Source organism: Vigna umbellata, chromosome 4 (assembly GCF_029865625.1).
Source record: "Vigna umbellata cultivar VRB3 chromosome 4, Vumbellata_1.0, whole genome shotgun sequence".
Lineage (NCBI taxonomy): Eukaryota > Viridiplantae > Streptophyta > Magnoliopsida > Fabales > Fabaceae > Vigna > Vigna umbellata.
This window is the reverse complement of record NC_142168.1, coordinates 17875668-17890343: the sequence shown is the minus strand read 5'-3', so window position 1 is coordinate 17890343 and position 14676 is coordinate 17875668. Positions and strand designations below refer to the sequence as shown.

The 14676-nt window shown below is 33.1% G+C and overlaps 1 protein-coding gene across 14 annotated transcripts; it reads left to right on the top strand.

Moving 5' to 3' along the window:
• The first annotated feature begins 11223 nt into the window (after positions 1-11223).
• LOC148199387 (arginine--tRNA ligase, chloroplastic/mitochondrial-like) lies at positions 11224-14307 on the top strand. 14 transcript variants are annotated; one of them, XR_015785565.1, is made up of 6 exons: positions 11226-11772; positions 12734-12882; positions 13049-13118; positions 13236-13712; positions 13929-13997; positions 14145-14307. XR_015785565.1 is itself a non-coding variant. In XM_088111616.1 (5 exons), exons 2-5 carry the CDS (start codon positions 12841-12843, stop codon positions 14280-14282), a joined length of 342 nt encoding a protein of 113 aa, XP_087967742.1. In that variant the 5' UTR covers positions 11228-11772; positions 12734-12840; the 3' UTR covers positions 14283-14307. The 14 variants fall into 14 exon arrangements, 2 of the variants coding, with proteins under 2 accessions (XP_087967741.1, XP_087967742.1); XR_015785566.1 differs by having other exon boundaries at positions 11229-11772; positions 13620-13712; XR_015785570.1 differs by lacking the exon at positions 12734-12882 and having other exon boundaries at positions 11224-11772.
• The last annotated feature ends 369 nt before the right edge of the window (positions 14308-14676 follow it).

The following is a 14676-nucleotide window of genomic DNA, read 5'->3' as shown; positions in this document are numbered from 1 at the left end:
ATTGTTTGAATCTGCTAGATATCTGATCAGCGGTGTTTCTTTGTTAGCGAACTAGAAGAATAACCTCACGACAGTGGTGTCACATAGACACGAGGACAAATATGTCATACAGTGATAAAAAGGAGTTAGAGTTTTAAGATCTAATATATGAATAGTGATGATTAAATCATTAAACAAGAATTGTCATGATCTTTGCTTCACGCAATTTCAACTTCTTGGATTTCTCTTCTCTAGTTGCTGCTTCGGTTGATTACCTTACATGAATTGCTGGGCCCATTTTTTCTGATATACTACCATTGGTTCCTTATTTCAGATGACACCTCACACTGCTCTGATAGTTCTATTGTGTTTATAATGCTAGCTTGATAGGAAAGGTAACTTGTACATCCCTCAGATGCTCTAAAACTTTAATATAGGGATGACATCCGTGTGGGTTTGGGTTTATTTTACCATTGATGGAATAAGCAAGCACTGTGCAACAATCATCATATGCCTATCCCATGATTCAAGAAACCAAGTGTTCAGTGTTATATGTTCTTTATTGGCATTCCCTTTTGACCTACATCAAATGAAATGAAGGGACTCCAATCTAAACTTTTGGCATGATTGCAATGTTGTTACTAAAGCTATTCAAAATTTCATGTTCCATGGGGATCCAATTGTCCTCTGAAGTTGAATACTATTTCAGTGCATTACAAATATATAGCATAGTCTCTTCTTAAACAAAACTAATCAAATGTTTGTGAGTGAAAAAGACCACATCCAATGACAGGTTTTAAGGTTACAACACTTGAAGTAACTTTGGAAGTAAACCTCAAAACAATTGGGATATAACATTTGAGAAACCTCACATTATCCTAGTCACAAAGGTGCCCAATTGATAAATCCGTAGATACATTTTGTTTGTGACATACAATATTAGTGTCAGTTACATGTTTACTTTTCTCACTAGAAGATATGCGACAAAAATCTATCAATAAGTCTAAGATTAGGATAGATATTACTTATAATGTTTATGACAAATGTAACATCTCAACATAAAATTTTTAAATAAGAGAGCTTATAATCCATAAAAAATTAAAATAAGATATAAAATAATAGTTATCGAAAATAACCATACTAGTATTAAGATGTCCTACATCTTCAACGGAAGGAACTTAAAACTAATAACAGGTATTGCATAGTTTTCAGGGTTTTATATTTGCATAGTTGCATCGCCTTTTTCTTGAGGCAGCTCAACCTCTAGTTCTTCATCTACACATATCAATTAATGGTGATCATTACAAAAGAAAAACACATAAACAAGAAATCCACAAACAACATGAGGGTAAACTAGTGATAACATTAAACATACATAAATCGTCTATACTCCATATCTCAACAAACTAAAACTTAGCATTTCATGATCCAACCATCATGTCATTCACATATACATAAGAAAAACATAATACTAGACTCGATATTCAGATTTATGCAATGACTTGGACAGAAGAGGCCTTGCACTTGTCATAAAATCTTTTAGTGTGGATTGCAACAAAGGCCCTAACTCCACCTAGTCTAATAAACTAATAAAATTTCTTTGGACAGGGTAAGTTAACTTATGGCATTGTGAGACGAGGGGTCTCACCCTAATTCTACCATAAAAACCTCCTTCAACTCTCACCACTTAGATTATGACATTTTATGTGAGTTTGTATGCCTAGTAGAGTATAGGATGACTTTTGACAAATACATATCCTTAGTTAATGAATAACACAATTAATAAAGACTTGTAATTCTTCCTTAAAAGTCAAAACCCCAAACAATTATATAATTCAAAAGTTTTCTCATTCCATTTGATTGATCCATTTTCAATCTCTTAAAGTTATCACACTTACTTATAACACAATTCACAACTATTTTCACCAACATTTCTCCTTCATTATTAGATATCATAATATAATATCGTAACAAAATTCCATAAAGGTTCTAAAAACCACGTGTATTCTTTGTATTCTTAACATTTAAACTCCGCTTTAGTCAAAATAAACTTCATGCACTATCCACCACATGCTCCATCACAGTGCATGCTTTGCACTTCATATAACACATGTTTGTTCATCATGATAAACTCATCAAATACATTTTATTATCAACCAATAATCCATTATCACATTTAAAATAAAAATAATTTAGTGGAAGTCTCGCTTAGTGATATCTAGTTGCTTGGGTCCACTTTAAGAGTCTAGGATGAGCCACTCGAGTTCTCTCCCCTAAGTAAAGGACTCTCGCTTGGGCAACAACTTGATAGAGACCAAAATAAGTGTAATGACATTCTTGCCTGAACGAGAAAAGTCTCGTTTGGACAAGAATATGTCGCTTGGGTGAGAACTCGATAGAGAGTAAAGTGAAATTCTCTTTCTTGAGCAAAAATAGTAGAGTTTCACCCTCCTCTCAACATCCAAAATTAAATCTCAAACATCATAATAGATCTAAACAATTCATGACTCAAAAACAACAAGGATTAGTTTCTCTCACCTTAATTGGTGTCCTTGAAGCTCACCAACCTTATCCAACAACTTTCATTCACGAAACCCGATCTACACGCAAAGGAGTCATCTTATTGATCTTGAAACAAAACTGAACTCACCAACATGCATAGAGTTCGTAGGAGTAGAGAAAACCTACATGCAACTCAGAAAAGTTTAAAAAAACGAAAAACACATATTGAGTATCTAAAAGTCGAGGAGAAGGAAACTTATTGTATTCTTAATTTCCATCCATGGTTTAGCTTGAAAGGTCTTCCATAGCTATTTCAGGACGACTCCTAACCAAAAAGAGAAAAGAAGGTGAAAGCTGTAAGAAGGAAAGGGAGATGGAGGTTGAGAGAGAGTGGCAATGGGAGAGGTTTTTGTTTTTCAAATGATCTCACAAACACACGTAAATAAGCTAATCATCCTAATAATTTAGTAAAAAATAATAAAATATTTGAGAATCAATATATAAGTTAATATTTATTATATAATTATTGTGAAAATATATAATGATGTCTAATACTTCAATTAAAATATTGTATTAAAAACACTTATCTTTTTATAGTATTGTCTCACTTGGTCCTCATTAAAACTTATAAAACTTCTTTTAATAAAAAATTATATAAAATAATATAAGATTATAAATTAAAAAATATAATGATTTATTTTATTACAATATATTTACCACAAAAAATGAACCTAATTTTCATTAAATAGTTTAGATTAGTTGAAAATATTAAAAATAAATTATTTGTTTTTAACCCATTACACACTGTTTTTGAAATTGGATGGTTGTTATTCTTTTATTTTCTTAAGATTTTTAATTTCTTTTACAAAATATTAAATCATATTTGTGTATGAAACACACTGTAAACGGGAATAGAAAGAAATAGTTTGCTTTGTTAATTTTATTCACTTATTTGTTTATTTCTGGCCAACTTGCTTTTTGTCTTATTTTTTGTATCCTTAATTTTATGAAACATTATACAATACTTTATTTAACTTTACTTAAATTTAATTAATATTGGTCAATTTTATATTAAAGTTTAAAAAAATAAAATATCTCGAAATATATCAACATGATTACTGATTCAAAGGAATGATTATTTTCTTATAAGAGTTATTTGTAAAATATTTTTTAATTCAATGGAATGTTTATATTTTGTACACAAAAGTTAGACTAGAATAAGTGAGAGGTATAATTAAAAAATATATAAATTAAAATTAAAATTTATCTTTTCATATAATAAATATATAAAAATTATATTAAAAAATAACTTTTAATAATTATTAAAATGTGTTCATAGACTCTTTAAAAAAAACTATTAAAGTATATAGATGAATCAAAACTATATAATTTCTATTTTTTTTTTAAAACAAAATAAGGTTAGCAGGCTATAGTGAGAAATATAAGGTTCAAGGTTCCTTTTTCTTCCACCTCTCTGCCTTCTTTTCCTCACCTAATAATTTTTTTAGTTTAACTTGGAATCCATAAAAAAGAAAGAGAGAATTATTATTATTTTTTTTCTGGGAAGAAAAACACATGCACAATTACTGTGGAAGGAGAAAACAAAGTGGGAATAAGAGATGTGAGCCAAATTACAAAATGAAAAACCCAGTCAACATAGACTTGGACCCTTGGCCTTCCCAATTTGAGGAGAGAAAACAAACTCAACCAATACTATATTGTTCACTAAAGAATATTTTCTAATAGATTATTAATAGATAATGGTTTTAAGGTTGAATAGAAATAAAAAAACAATTTTTTTTAACTGTGTGACATTCCAATGAGTCCAAATGTAAAAGCTTTTCTCTTGATGGATTGAGATGAATTGGCAGTTAGTAGTTGCTACATAAATCCGAACACACTATCAAAATTCATGTACCAAATGAACACGACCCTCAGCATTCTCCTCTTATTACTATAATTTTTTTTATCGGATTAAAGGTAAACTAAATTTATAATATACATAAATTTATACGAATTTTATTTTACAATAAGATAAAATTAAATTTAAAATGTACTTATTAAAAAGATATTAAAATTAAAAAAATTATTCTATTAAAATTTGTTGTCTGTTAAATCTATTTATGATTATCGAACTACCATTAATATTTAGCCTCGTAATTGATATGTGTTAACATGAAAATATGTTAAAAATCTTATGCTAAATAAAAATAAAAATAAGAAAAATTTACAATTAGATAGAAATCATTTATGCATTCAAAATTTTACATACATAAGCACATTCTCATGATACCTTTGTTTCACACTAGTAAAAAATGGCGTTTTAAACTCGGACATTATGCCTCGGTTTTTACGGAACCGAAGTCTATCAAAACGCGGTGGCACTCTGGTAATTTTAAAAGCATTATATGCCTCGGTTATTAGATAACCGGTGTCTAAAAAAGATACTAATTCGGTTTCCAGACTGAACCGAGGCGTAATGCTCAAATGCGAAACATACGGACTCGGTTGAAAATAGAACCGGGGCATATTACTGGGCCTACGGACTCGGTTGAAAATAGAACCGGGGCATATTACTGGGCCTTAAATCTGAGATTTATCAAAAGTTTCCCCAAATCCTCCTCTTCCCCTCTTCTCTTCTCTTCTCCTGCTGCGCCATTTCTTCCTTCCTCTTCTCCTACTGCGCCATTTCTTCCTTCCTCTTCTCCTACAACGTCGACGACAGTGGACGCGAGGACGCAGCGAGGACGCACGGCGGCGAGGACGAGGCTGCGGCGAGGACGTGGCTGCGGCGAGGGGAGGAGCGGGGGATCTTGCGGCGCCACGCTCTTCTCAGCAACCGGTAGCGGAAGACGAAGGATACCGGGCGGAGAGCTGCGGCGGAGTGCCCCGGAAGGGAGATCCGGTGCGGAGGCGGAGGCTCAGGGCGGTTAGGGATGAGTTCGACAGGTAGATCTTGTTTTCTTCTTCTTCTTCTTTTCTTTGCTGTTGTTGCTGATGGAAGAGGTCTTCTGTTTCTTCTTTTCTTTGCTGTTGTTTTCTTCTTCTTCTTCTTCGTTAAGGGGTGGCGGAGGTGAGGAGACGAAGAGGTCTTTGAGCTTGTGGCGGACGCGGGCCTCGGGGAGGGGCGCGGGATCTTGCGGCGGGGGATGGAATCGGCGTCGGGCGGGATCTTGCGGCGGCGCATGTGGATTACATGGGTGATTGTTGGACTGCGAGTGGGATCTGAGAGAGGATAGGGAAATAGATTGATTAGAACTGAGAAAGGAAAGGGAAGGGAAGATACTGTGTTGCCCTTTGCTTTGTGCATTTTGGTTCTCTGGTTTTGGACATTGATGATACTGTGTTGCTGATTTAGTATGGACTGATTGATTCCTGTTACAGTTTTCTTCTTTGTTTTAAATTTTTGAGCTGAAAATGAAAGAAATTTTGGGAGCTGAAATTGGAAGAATGAACTGAGAATGACTGAGAAATGAACCGTGAATGAGAGAATGACTGAGAAATGAATGAACAATGAACCGGAAACGACACTCAGTACGAAAAATTAAAAAAAATACACTCTACTGCCTCGGTTATCTTAAGAACCGAGGCATATTCTTGTCTCATTTTATCCCGGTCTATAACCGAGGCATAAAGTTTAATCTTTTTACCTCGCCGGTATATGCCTCGGTTGTAGAACCGGTGCCTAAAAGCAAAAATAACCGGTGCAGTATGCTCTTAGTGTACTAGTGTCACCATGTTGACCAGCAGTGACCTCAGTTGGATAATGAATATTCAACAATTGCATGACAGAAAAGAGATTCATAGGTGTGTTTTATATAGGTGGGTTTAGTGGAATGGAACAATTCTGTTTGGAGTTTGCAAATAATGTAATGCATAACTTTGAAGATGATTTTGGAAGTGTTGGTTTTGAATAAAAGAAAAAGAAGATTATTAGGTCAAATATAACGATAATAATATTATCTAAAACTAAGATCCTTTTGATGAAAAATAAAATATTATTTAAGTTAGACATGTATAAGTTTGTTTTGTTGAAACTTGTTTTCTTTTCTCTTCCTCCAAACTTGATTTTCTTTGAGGACAATTCTCTTTTTTAGAACGATTTTTTTCTTTTATTTCGATGTAAACGTTCTAAGATACTTTGTACTAACAAAATAATCACAGTTGCTATGACAAGGATAAAAGAACTAGGGAATAACAAAAATGGTAAGTTTAAGTAATGTACAAGTTTATGAATGGATAATGACTTTTAAACAGCACAAAAAGTAAATATTATTTTAAGTTAATGAATGGATAAAAGAATTAGGAATAAGAAAAAAGTAAGTTTAAGTAATGTTTACTTTGTTTAAATATCAATTATTACTAGTTATGTAAACCGTGCTTAAATTTAATTAGAATTGAAATTGGCGTGAAATTATAATTTCGATATTTTAACTAATAACTATGTTACAAATTAACATTGTTGGACTGATAAAGAGAAATGTTCATTTGAAAAACACAAAATCAATAAAATTTGATTCCAATTATAAGGAATTGACATCACATGGACATATTAGATTTTTTTATTTTTGTTTTGATTGAAAAATAGTTATCTTTTATAACTCATGTAAAAGAAAGAAGAATTTTTTAATTTTGATTTAGAAAATTAGATTTTCAAAGAATGAGATGTGCTCCTTGAAGGTATATATCCTTGAACGTATTGGAAGTCAATGAAAGAAAAAGTTCAATTAAATACATAAAATATCAACGAAAATATTCACATGTTCGTCTAAACGAAAAGTAATTTTTACTGAATTTGAACACAGAGAATTTTTTCCTCTACTATTCGAAGTCATAGGTGAGTGAAGACGAAAATTATAGATTAAAATAATAATAATAATAATAATAATAATAATAATAATAATAATAATAATAATAATAATAATAATAATAAGAATAATGATAGTATTATGTCAGAACCATTCATTAAAACGCATCAAAAACCCCTCTGTCAGAACCATTAAAAACGCACACAAAACCCTCTGCGCGGACGCCAGGTGTCAAGCAACAAGGATCCAAAAATCAGATAGTGGGAGGCAGGTGTCAGCAGATGAGCGGACGTTCGTTTTAACGTGGGAAGAAAAACTAATTTTTCTGAAAACCCCGTTCCACTCTCTCTGCATGCACCCTTCTTCCCCAAAACTCTGAACTTCTCATTTTCTCCTCCTTCTCACTAAAAACTCTCCCTTCTCTCTAAGAAATCTTACCCTTTCTCTTCTCCGATCACCATTCAGGCACCGTAGAAGCGTTTCCGGCGTCCTAAGCTTCATTCTGAACTGAACAGTTTCGAGTTCTGAACTGGTAAGTTTTCTCGTCTCTAGCCGTTCGTTCTCTGGTACATGCAACTCAAGTTCTGAGTGCATGTTGTCATCTTGCCTGAACCAATTCTGGTTTTCTGTTATTTGTTTTAGTTTGAAGAGTTGGTTGAGCGTTGAGAGTAGAAGGAATTGTAGTCAGACAAACCATACTTCTGCCTCTAGGACGATCGTTCAATTGAGCGTTCGGCCAAGCATAGTTCTTTCTTAATATCCTATTATGAACTTAAGTATGTATGTATATATATATATATATATATATATATAATATATATATATATATATATATATATATGTGAAATTGTATATTTTAGTTATTCTTAAATACTAATCTAATAGTATCTTAGTATATTTATCAAGCCTCTTTTATATAAGTTTAGTAGGACCTGGTCTTATACCAAGTGTTCGTCCTAAACAAGTGTTTGGTCTTACAATAGACACTCGTTCTATCTCCTTAAACTAAATTTTCTAATACGAGCGTTCGTTCAAACCACTAGGGTTCGCTCACTATAGTGTTCAGTCTTTAACTGGCAATCGTATTTCTTGATACCAAATGTAAATAATCTAAGTGTCCATAAGCGTTCGGTTTCTTCATGGAAACTCCTGTACATATTATTCTTTGAATATCTTGTAGTGTCTGTGTCCATTGGTTCCGGCCTAGTGCCTTAGTGCGGAGTATGGTCTTTTTGATGTTCAGTTGGAGTTCGTAAGAGTCAATTCATCTATTTGGCTCATTTCATAATTTACTTTCGTTCTACTCGTTTCTCATGATGTGTGATTGTACTCGGTTTCTTTCTCAAACCGATAGTAAACTTCTTGTTCTAAATCCATTATGGAACTGGAGATCTCTTGGACTAGTTCTAAGTGTTCGGTCTCGTTCTGAGTTCGGGTCGAACGTTCGTCATTTAAAATTTTTATGAATCTTTGTACGAGGTGATTAAATGAGATGTTTAGTAATAAATGATGAAGAAAATGTGATATGGAAATGTTGTGGAATATGGACGAGCGTTCTGGGGAGGAACGACTCATGGATGATTATTGAATTTGTAAAGTATGACTGTGGGTAATGCTAAGCTGACTGTTCATCTTGATGTTCTGTGAGTACTCGTCTTCACGTAGAGGAGAGTAGGTCATGTGTGGGAACGACAGGAGGTCCTAGTCCGGAGGGGTACTTTGGACAGATAGGGCTAACCTCGGGTGGCAGCTGTTGAGGGCATCCCAATTACTACATCACTCGGGTGCACGAACGCCTGTAGCTACACAGATTTCATACAGTCTGGACAGTCAGTCTAGTAATAGGCTTTGTATGATGCTATGATGAATTATCTTGTTTGATTGATTGGATGAAATGTATGGTTATGCATGAATTAAATTACGTAAGCTTACCTTGTGTTTTCCTGTTCTGTCTTGTTTTGTACGTTCGTCTTGTCGTTGCAATGATCATCCGTGTGGATGTGATTAGAAGGGGACGCGCTGTTGGAAGATACGCTGGAAGAAGAAAATTTGGTAGAAGTCGAAGTTAAGACCGAACAGTAGGACGTTCGGTTAGTAGTTTAGTTTTGTAGTGAGGTGGTTGTTCGATCACCTTCCCCTTTTGTTATGTATGACTGATCGGTATATTATTTTGTAAACCGTTCGGTCAGTTTTGCTTATCCTGTATAGTTTTAGTTGTAATCTTTCTATAAGGCCGTTCGGCCATAAGCGTACGTTTTTTTTAGTGTAAGACTGAACTGAAATATTATTAAATGTAATTATTCTATTATATAGTTTATTGCTGTATTTTTGGGATGTTGCATATTGTATGTTGAGTTTTTTATAATTAAAAAATAAAAATAAATGTTGGTTAAAAATAACCATAATTTGTAATGAAAAAAATTTAGTTAAGTTGAGATCATATATAACATTGATTATATATGCTTGGGATGATATAAGTAACCGGTTACTTATTGTTATTTAAGTTTCACACTAAATCCTTCCAGAGTTTATTTCTTTTTATTTAAGTTTGTCTCGTGTGTTTACATTATATCATCAAATAAGTTAAATTGATGATCATATTAAGGTGAATGAAATCTTTGGATTCCTTCGTGATTTAGGTCATGCAAGTGATAACCTTTTACTATAAGATCATTAAGACAATCATGATAACCTTTTGAACTTCATAAAATGTGTAGTTTGTTGTCGGAATCACGATTGTTCTAAAGTTTAGAGTGAGTGGTGAAGACTATTTTACCAATGAAAAAGCGAGTCTTCTCTTATTCTTTATATGTGTGTAGGTTGCAACATATGCATGGTCTTTGGGTCCACTAGGTTGGTTGGTTCCTAGTGAAATATGTTCTCTTGAGGTTTGATCTGCAGGTCAGAGAGTTTTTCTATTTTGATGTGGGTGTTCTAAGATACTTTCTACCAAGAAAATAATCACATTCACATTTGCTATAATAAGGGTAAAAAAAATGAAGGAATAAAAGAAGTTAGTTCAATCAATGAACGAGCTAATGGATGGATAACGTCTTTAAACTGTACAAGAAGTATATATTATTTAAATGTTAACTTACAGTGTTTAAATATCAATTACCACTTATGTAAATAGTGTTTAATTTTAGTTTGAATTGAAACTTTTGAATTGAAACTGGTGTGAAATTAGAATTTTGATATTTGAGCAAATCACTAGGTTACACATTACATTTTATCTTGAAATCGAATTCTGTTTTGATATCTCAAAATTAGGGTAGTTATGTCGTAAAGTTGTGTTAGGTTTGACAAATAAAAAAATAAACAGTAAATTGTGGTGGTTGGTGATAGCCACCATCAAGTTAAGAGATTGAACACATGAAAATATTGAAGTTTTTATTTTGGTTTTGGTTGAAGATTAGTTCTGTTTTCTAACTCAAGTAAAAGAAGAAGAATTTCTTAATTTTATTTTACAAAATTAAATTTTCAAAGCATGAGAACGCCCTTCTTGAAGATATTTATAGTTGAACTTATTGGAAGTAAATGAAAGGAAAAGTTCTTTTAAATACTTAAAATATCAATGAAAATATTGACATGCTCGTCTAAACGAATATTACATATTGTTAACTTTATAATGGAGGTAGAATAGTTAACGGAATTTAATTTAATAGAAGTTGAAAAATTATAACTAAACATAGAAAAACAAAAGAGTATGACTTGTTCACATAGATTGCGAACCAAAAATAGGTTTTATGTATTCAACTCAAAGTTTGTATATGTACTAATTTAGAGTATCATCGACATGGAGTTTCACAATAAATCCTTCAAGAGTTTTTTTATTTTTATTTAAGTTTGTCTCATGTGTTTACATTATATCATCAAATAAGTTAAATTGATGATCATATTAAGATCAACGAAATCTTTGGATTCATTGTACTACAAGAAAAGCGCGTATTACCAAAGGTTCATTATTGACGGCTAGTAGACCTTCGGTAATGTGTCGGTGAAATTAAATACCGAGGGCTCTACCCTTCGGTAATGTCTACGATGATTTAAATTTAAAATTTGATTATTCGTTCATCAAATTTCCCAAAAGAACTCCCTCCCTCTGGTTTGTCGAACTCAGTCACTTAGGGTCGTGACTTTGGTGGCGGTGAGCTAGTTTGATGCTACGGTTTGACGCTACAGTTTAACAGTGCGAGTTTGGTGGTGTGGATGCTGACGAAGGTTTGTTGCTGGGTGGCGCTCTTCAATTCTACTCTCTGTTCGAAGCGGTTCGTTGGTTGCATGAGGTTGTCGCCCTAAGGCAGTTTGAAGCGGTTGCTGTTGTCGACGCTGACGACGGTTCGTTGGTGGTTGGTTTGCGCCTAGGGTTCGTCTTTTGGTCCTTGTGAGTGTTGCGACAGGGATGGGGATTGTTGGAGGTTGGCGTGTCGAGGACGTTGTAGTGAAGTGGTCTTCGCTGATGCGTAGTGCTCAATTGCCAAAGGTCAGGAGTTGTGTGCTTTGGAATTTGTAGTGAAGTGTCATAATTTTTGAAATTTCCTTTGGAGCACACATTTCAGACCCTGTAATTAGTGACAGGGGATTGGCTGACATGAGTGTTTTCTTACTTTTCTTTTTAGGTGATGAATCCTATAACTTTCATGAGAAAGCAATGCAAAGTTAAACTATATTAACATTCATAATTGGGCATTTCTGCGTGCTTGGTTATGCTCTGTGTAAATTGAAGGATCGACTGATAATTCCCTTTTTGGCGTGTAATTTTTTTTACCCACACTGTATAGGTGAATTAGATGTGTTCTGATGTTGAAAAATAATAGATTTTTTCATTGTTCATAGGTAGCTTCAGTTCATTTATAATATCTAAATTTGATTTTGATCATCTTGTTTTTCTCAGCTAAGCTATATTCTTTATCATGATCCAACTATCGTGGATTGTCTATCTTTTAGATGCTGAAACTGATTTTAATTTAGGAATAAAAAAATTGGTAGGAAACTAACCTCTCTAGTTATGTGAAATTCGGGGTTAAGATTTGAGGGCACTTTATAAGGAGGTCAGCTTGTGTTCGAGGATATTTATAGTGAAATGGTAGGATAAATGAAGAAAAACTTGAGTGGATTGTATATGTTACAGATATTGGGCAACAACAACACTTTGATATGCTATTTAAGGTATATTTCGAATGATAGTTTTCATGGTATCTTATGATTACTAATTATTGCCAACAACCTTTTTCTACTTGTTTATGGCAGTAGCAATTTGTACTTGCACCTTGGGTATTGACTTGTCTATGTTTTATGATATTAATGTCCAGAATGTTTTTATTTCATATTATTCATTTGACTTTTAAAGGATAAATCTTGGACTAAGATATATTTATTGACCTACTGTTGCCAGTATTCCAATGAGTTAAAATGTCAAACTTCTCCTTTACTTTTCCTTTTAGGCCTACAGGCGTGCAAGTTGGTGTAGGTTTTGGTCTTGTTCAAGTAAAAGATAGGAAACGATTTCGGAGTTGTAGTAGTGAGGTTGTTCGGTTGGTTGATTTACTTGATGAATTTAAAAGACGATGTAGAACTTCCATTCTTGAACGTGGTAAAGCACCTAAGCTCTTTTTACCTATTCCTTATCTGCATGCAAGCAACCATGAGTGAATTTTATGCTTTATTAAGATTCATCAATGCTGGTGCGTATTTTAAATTTCATTAAGTGAAATTCTTGGGACTAGACAGTTAATTTTCCAGATACTATGTTCCTTTAGTTACAGCTAAAGATTGGTCTGAGGAGGAGATTGAGAAAACATCTCAGGCAATTGGTTATGGAGTTGTTAAGTAAGCTCCTTAAACTCAATAATGCCCCCCTACTTTTAAGCAAAATCAACATTCTCTTCATTTATGCTAAGTCGTAGTTAATTTTTTGTGAGCATATTCTTGTGTTAATATATACAGGTTATTCATATTTTCCTGGAGAAGTCTGTGGTAGATGACCATGGATGAAAAATATCACTATTCTTGACTTTGATGAAATAAAAGAAGAACATGGTACAAACCATTGGTTTGAATTGACTCCCTATGGTGTTCTCTTTAGTTCCTATCATTTATCGATGACTCTCTGAAGTGAAACCATCACTTCAAGAGTCATATAATTTTTTGAGTTTAAACTACTCCTTCAAGCCTATAAATGTGTGTTTTTTCTAAGTAACAATTGTTGCAAAACATCTAAAGATATGCATATTAAACTTATGTTGCCATTTGTTGAACTCTTCAATCCCAACTTAATTAACTGATCTGAAGTTATTTATGTCTCACCTTCGTAAGCTTGTTATGAAACAGGGGAATAGTGTTGTATATTTCATTAAGTGTGCACATCCTAGGATTTGTTCTATCATTAGGAAATCTGGTAGAGACATAGAAGAAGTAAAAATAGTAAGTTTACCTTTCCTTCCCAGGAAGACAACTCACTATAGTTTATTTTAGTTTTATTCTTAAAGAAATAATATTTGCTTTATTTAATTTTTGTGATGCATTCAATTAAGCATTAATCTATTATAAATGTGATGACTTAGTGATCATGTGTTTTTAGTCATTCGTTAGCTGAATAATGACTTGTGCACATTTCTCACAATTATCAACTTTTAACAGAATGGAGAAACAGTGTTGGATAGTGAAGATGAACGTGCACTAGGGCTCCATTTGCTGCAATTTCCTGAGGTGGGATACATGAATAATATATGTTGGTGTTGAGACTTTTTTTATACTAGTAATATTTAAGATTTTGTCATTGGGGTTCCTACACATTATTTTCCAATCCAAAAGATTTGTACCTTATACAAGGTTGTGTACTGTTTCATTTGTCAGGTTTTTGAAGAGGCATGCACTAATTTATTACCGGATTTGTTGTTCGAATACCTATACAATTTATCAGAAATATTTACAAAGAAATTTTATCCTAATGTGTCAGGTATACCATTAAAGGCATTAACTTATCCTATATAATATTTACATTTCTATGCTTTTCCCATTCTTTTTTCGTAAATAGATTTTTTTATATTTATTGTGACATATGTTAAGGTACTTATATCCTAGAGAATTGCATCCTAGGTAAATTTGGTGATGCACATTTTGCAGTAGCTCTCTTAGGCATTTTATCAAACACTTTTTGCCTATTTTAAAATTGAGTTCAAATTAGCTATATCTGCAACTTATAATTGTTTCTTGCTTTTTAAATCCACTTTAGAGTCTCTCCTAAGTTCATTTTGAGTGCCACCTTATGTTGCAAGCGTATTAATTGCTTGATTAAATTTGTTGGAAAATCCTACAACTAAACTGTTTGATGAAAGTTCAGTGGTGCATGACAGGACAAGGTTCAGAACGTCCTTCGGTTATTACC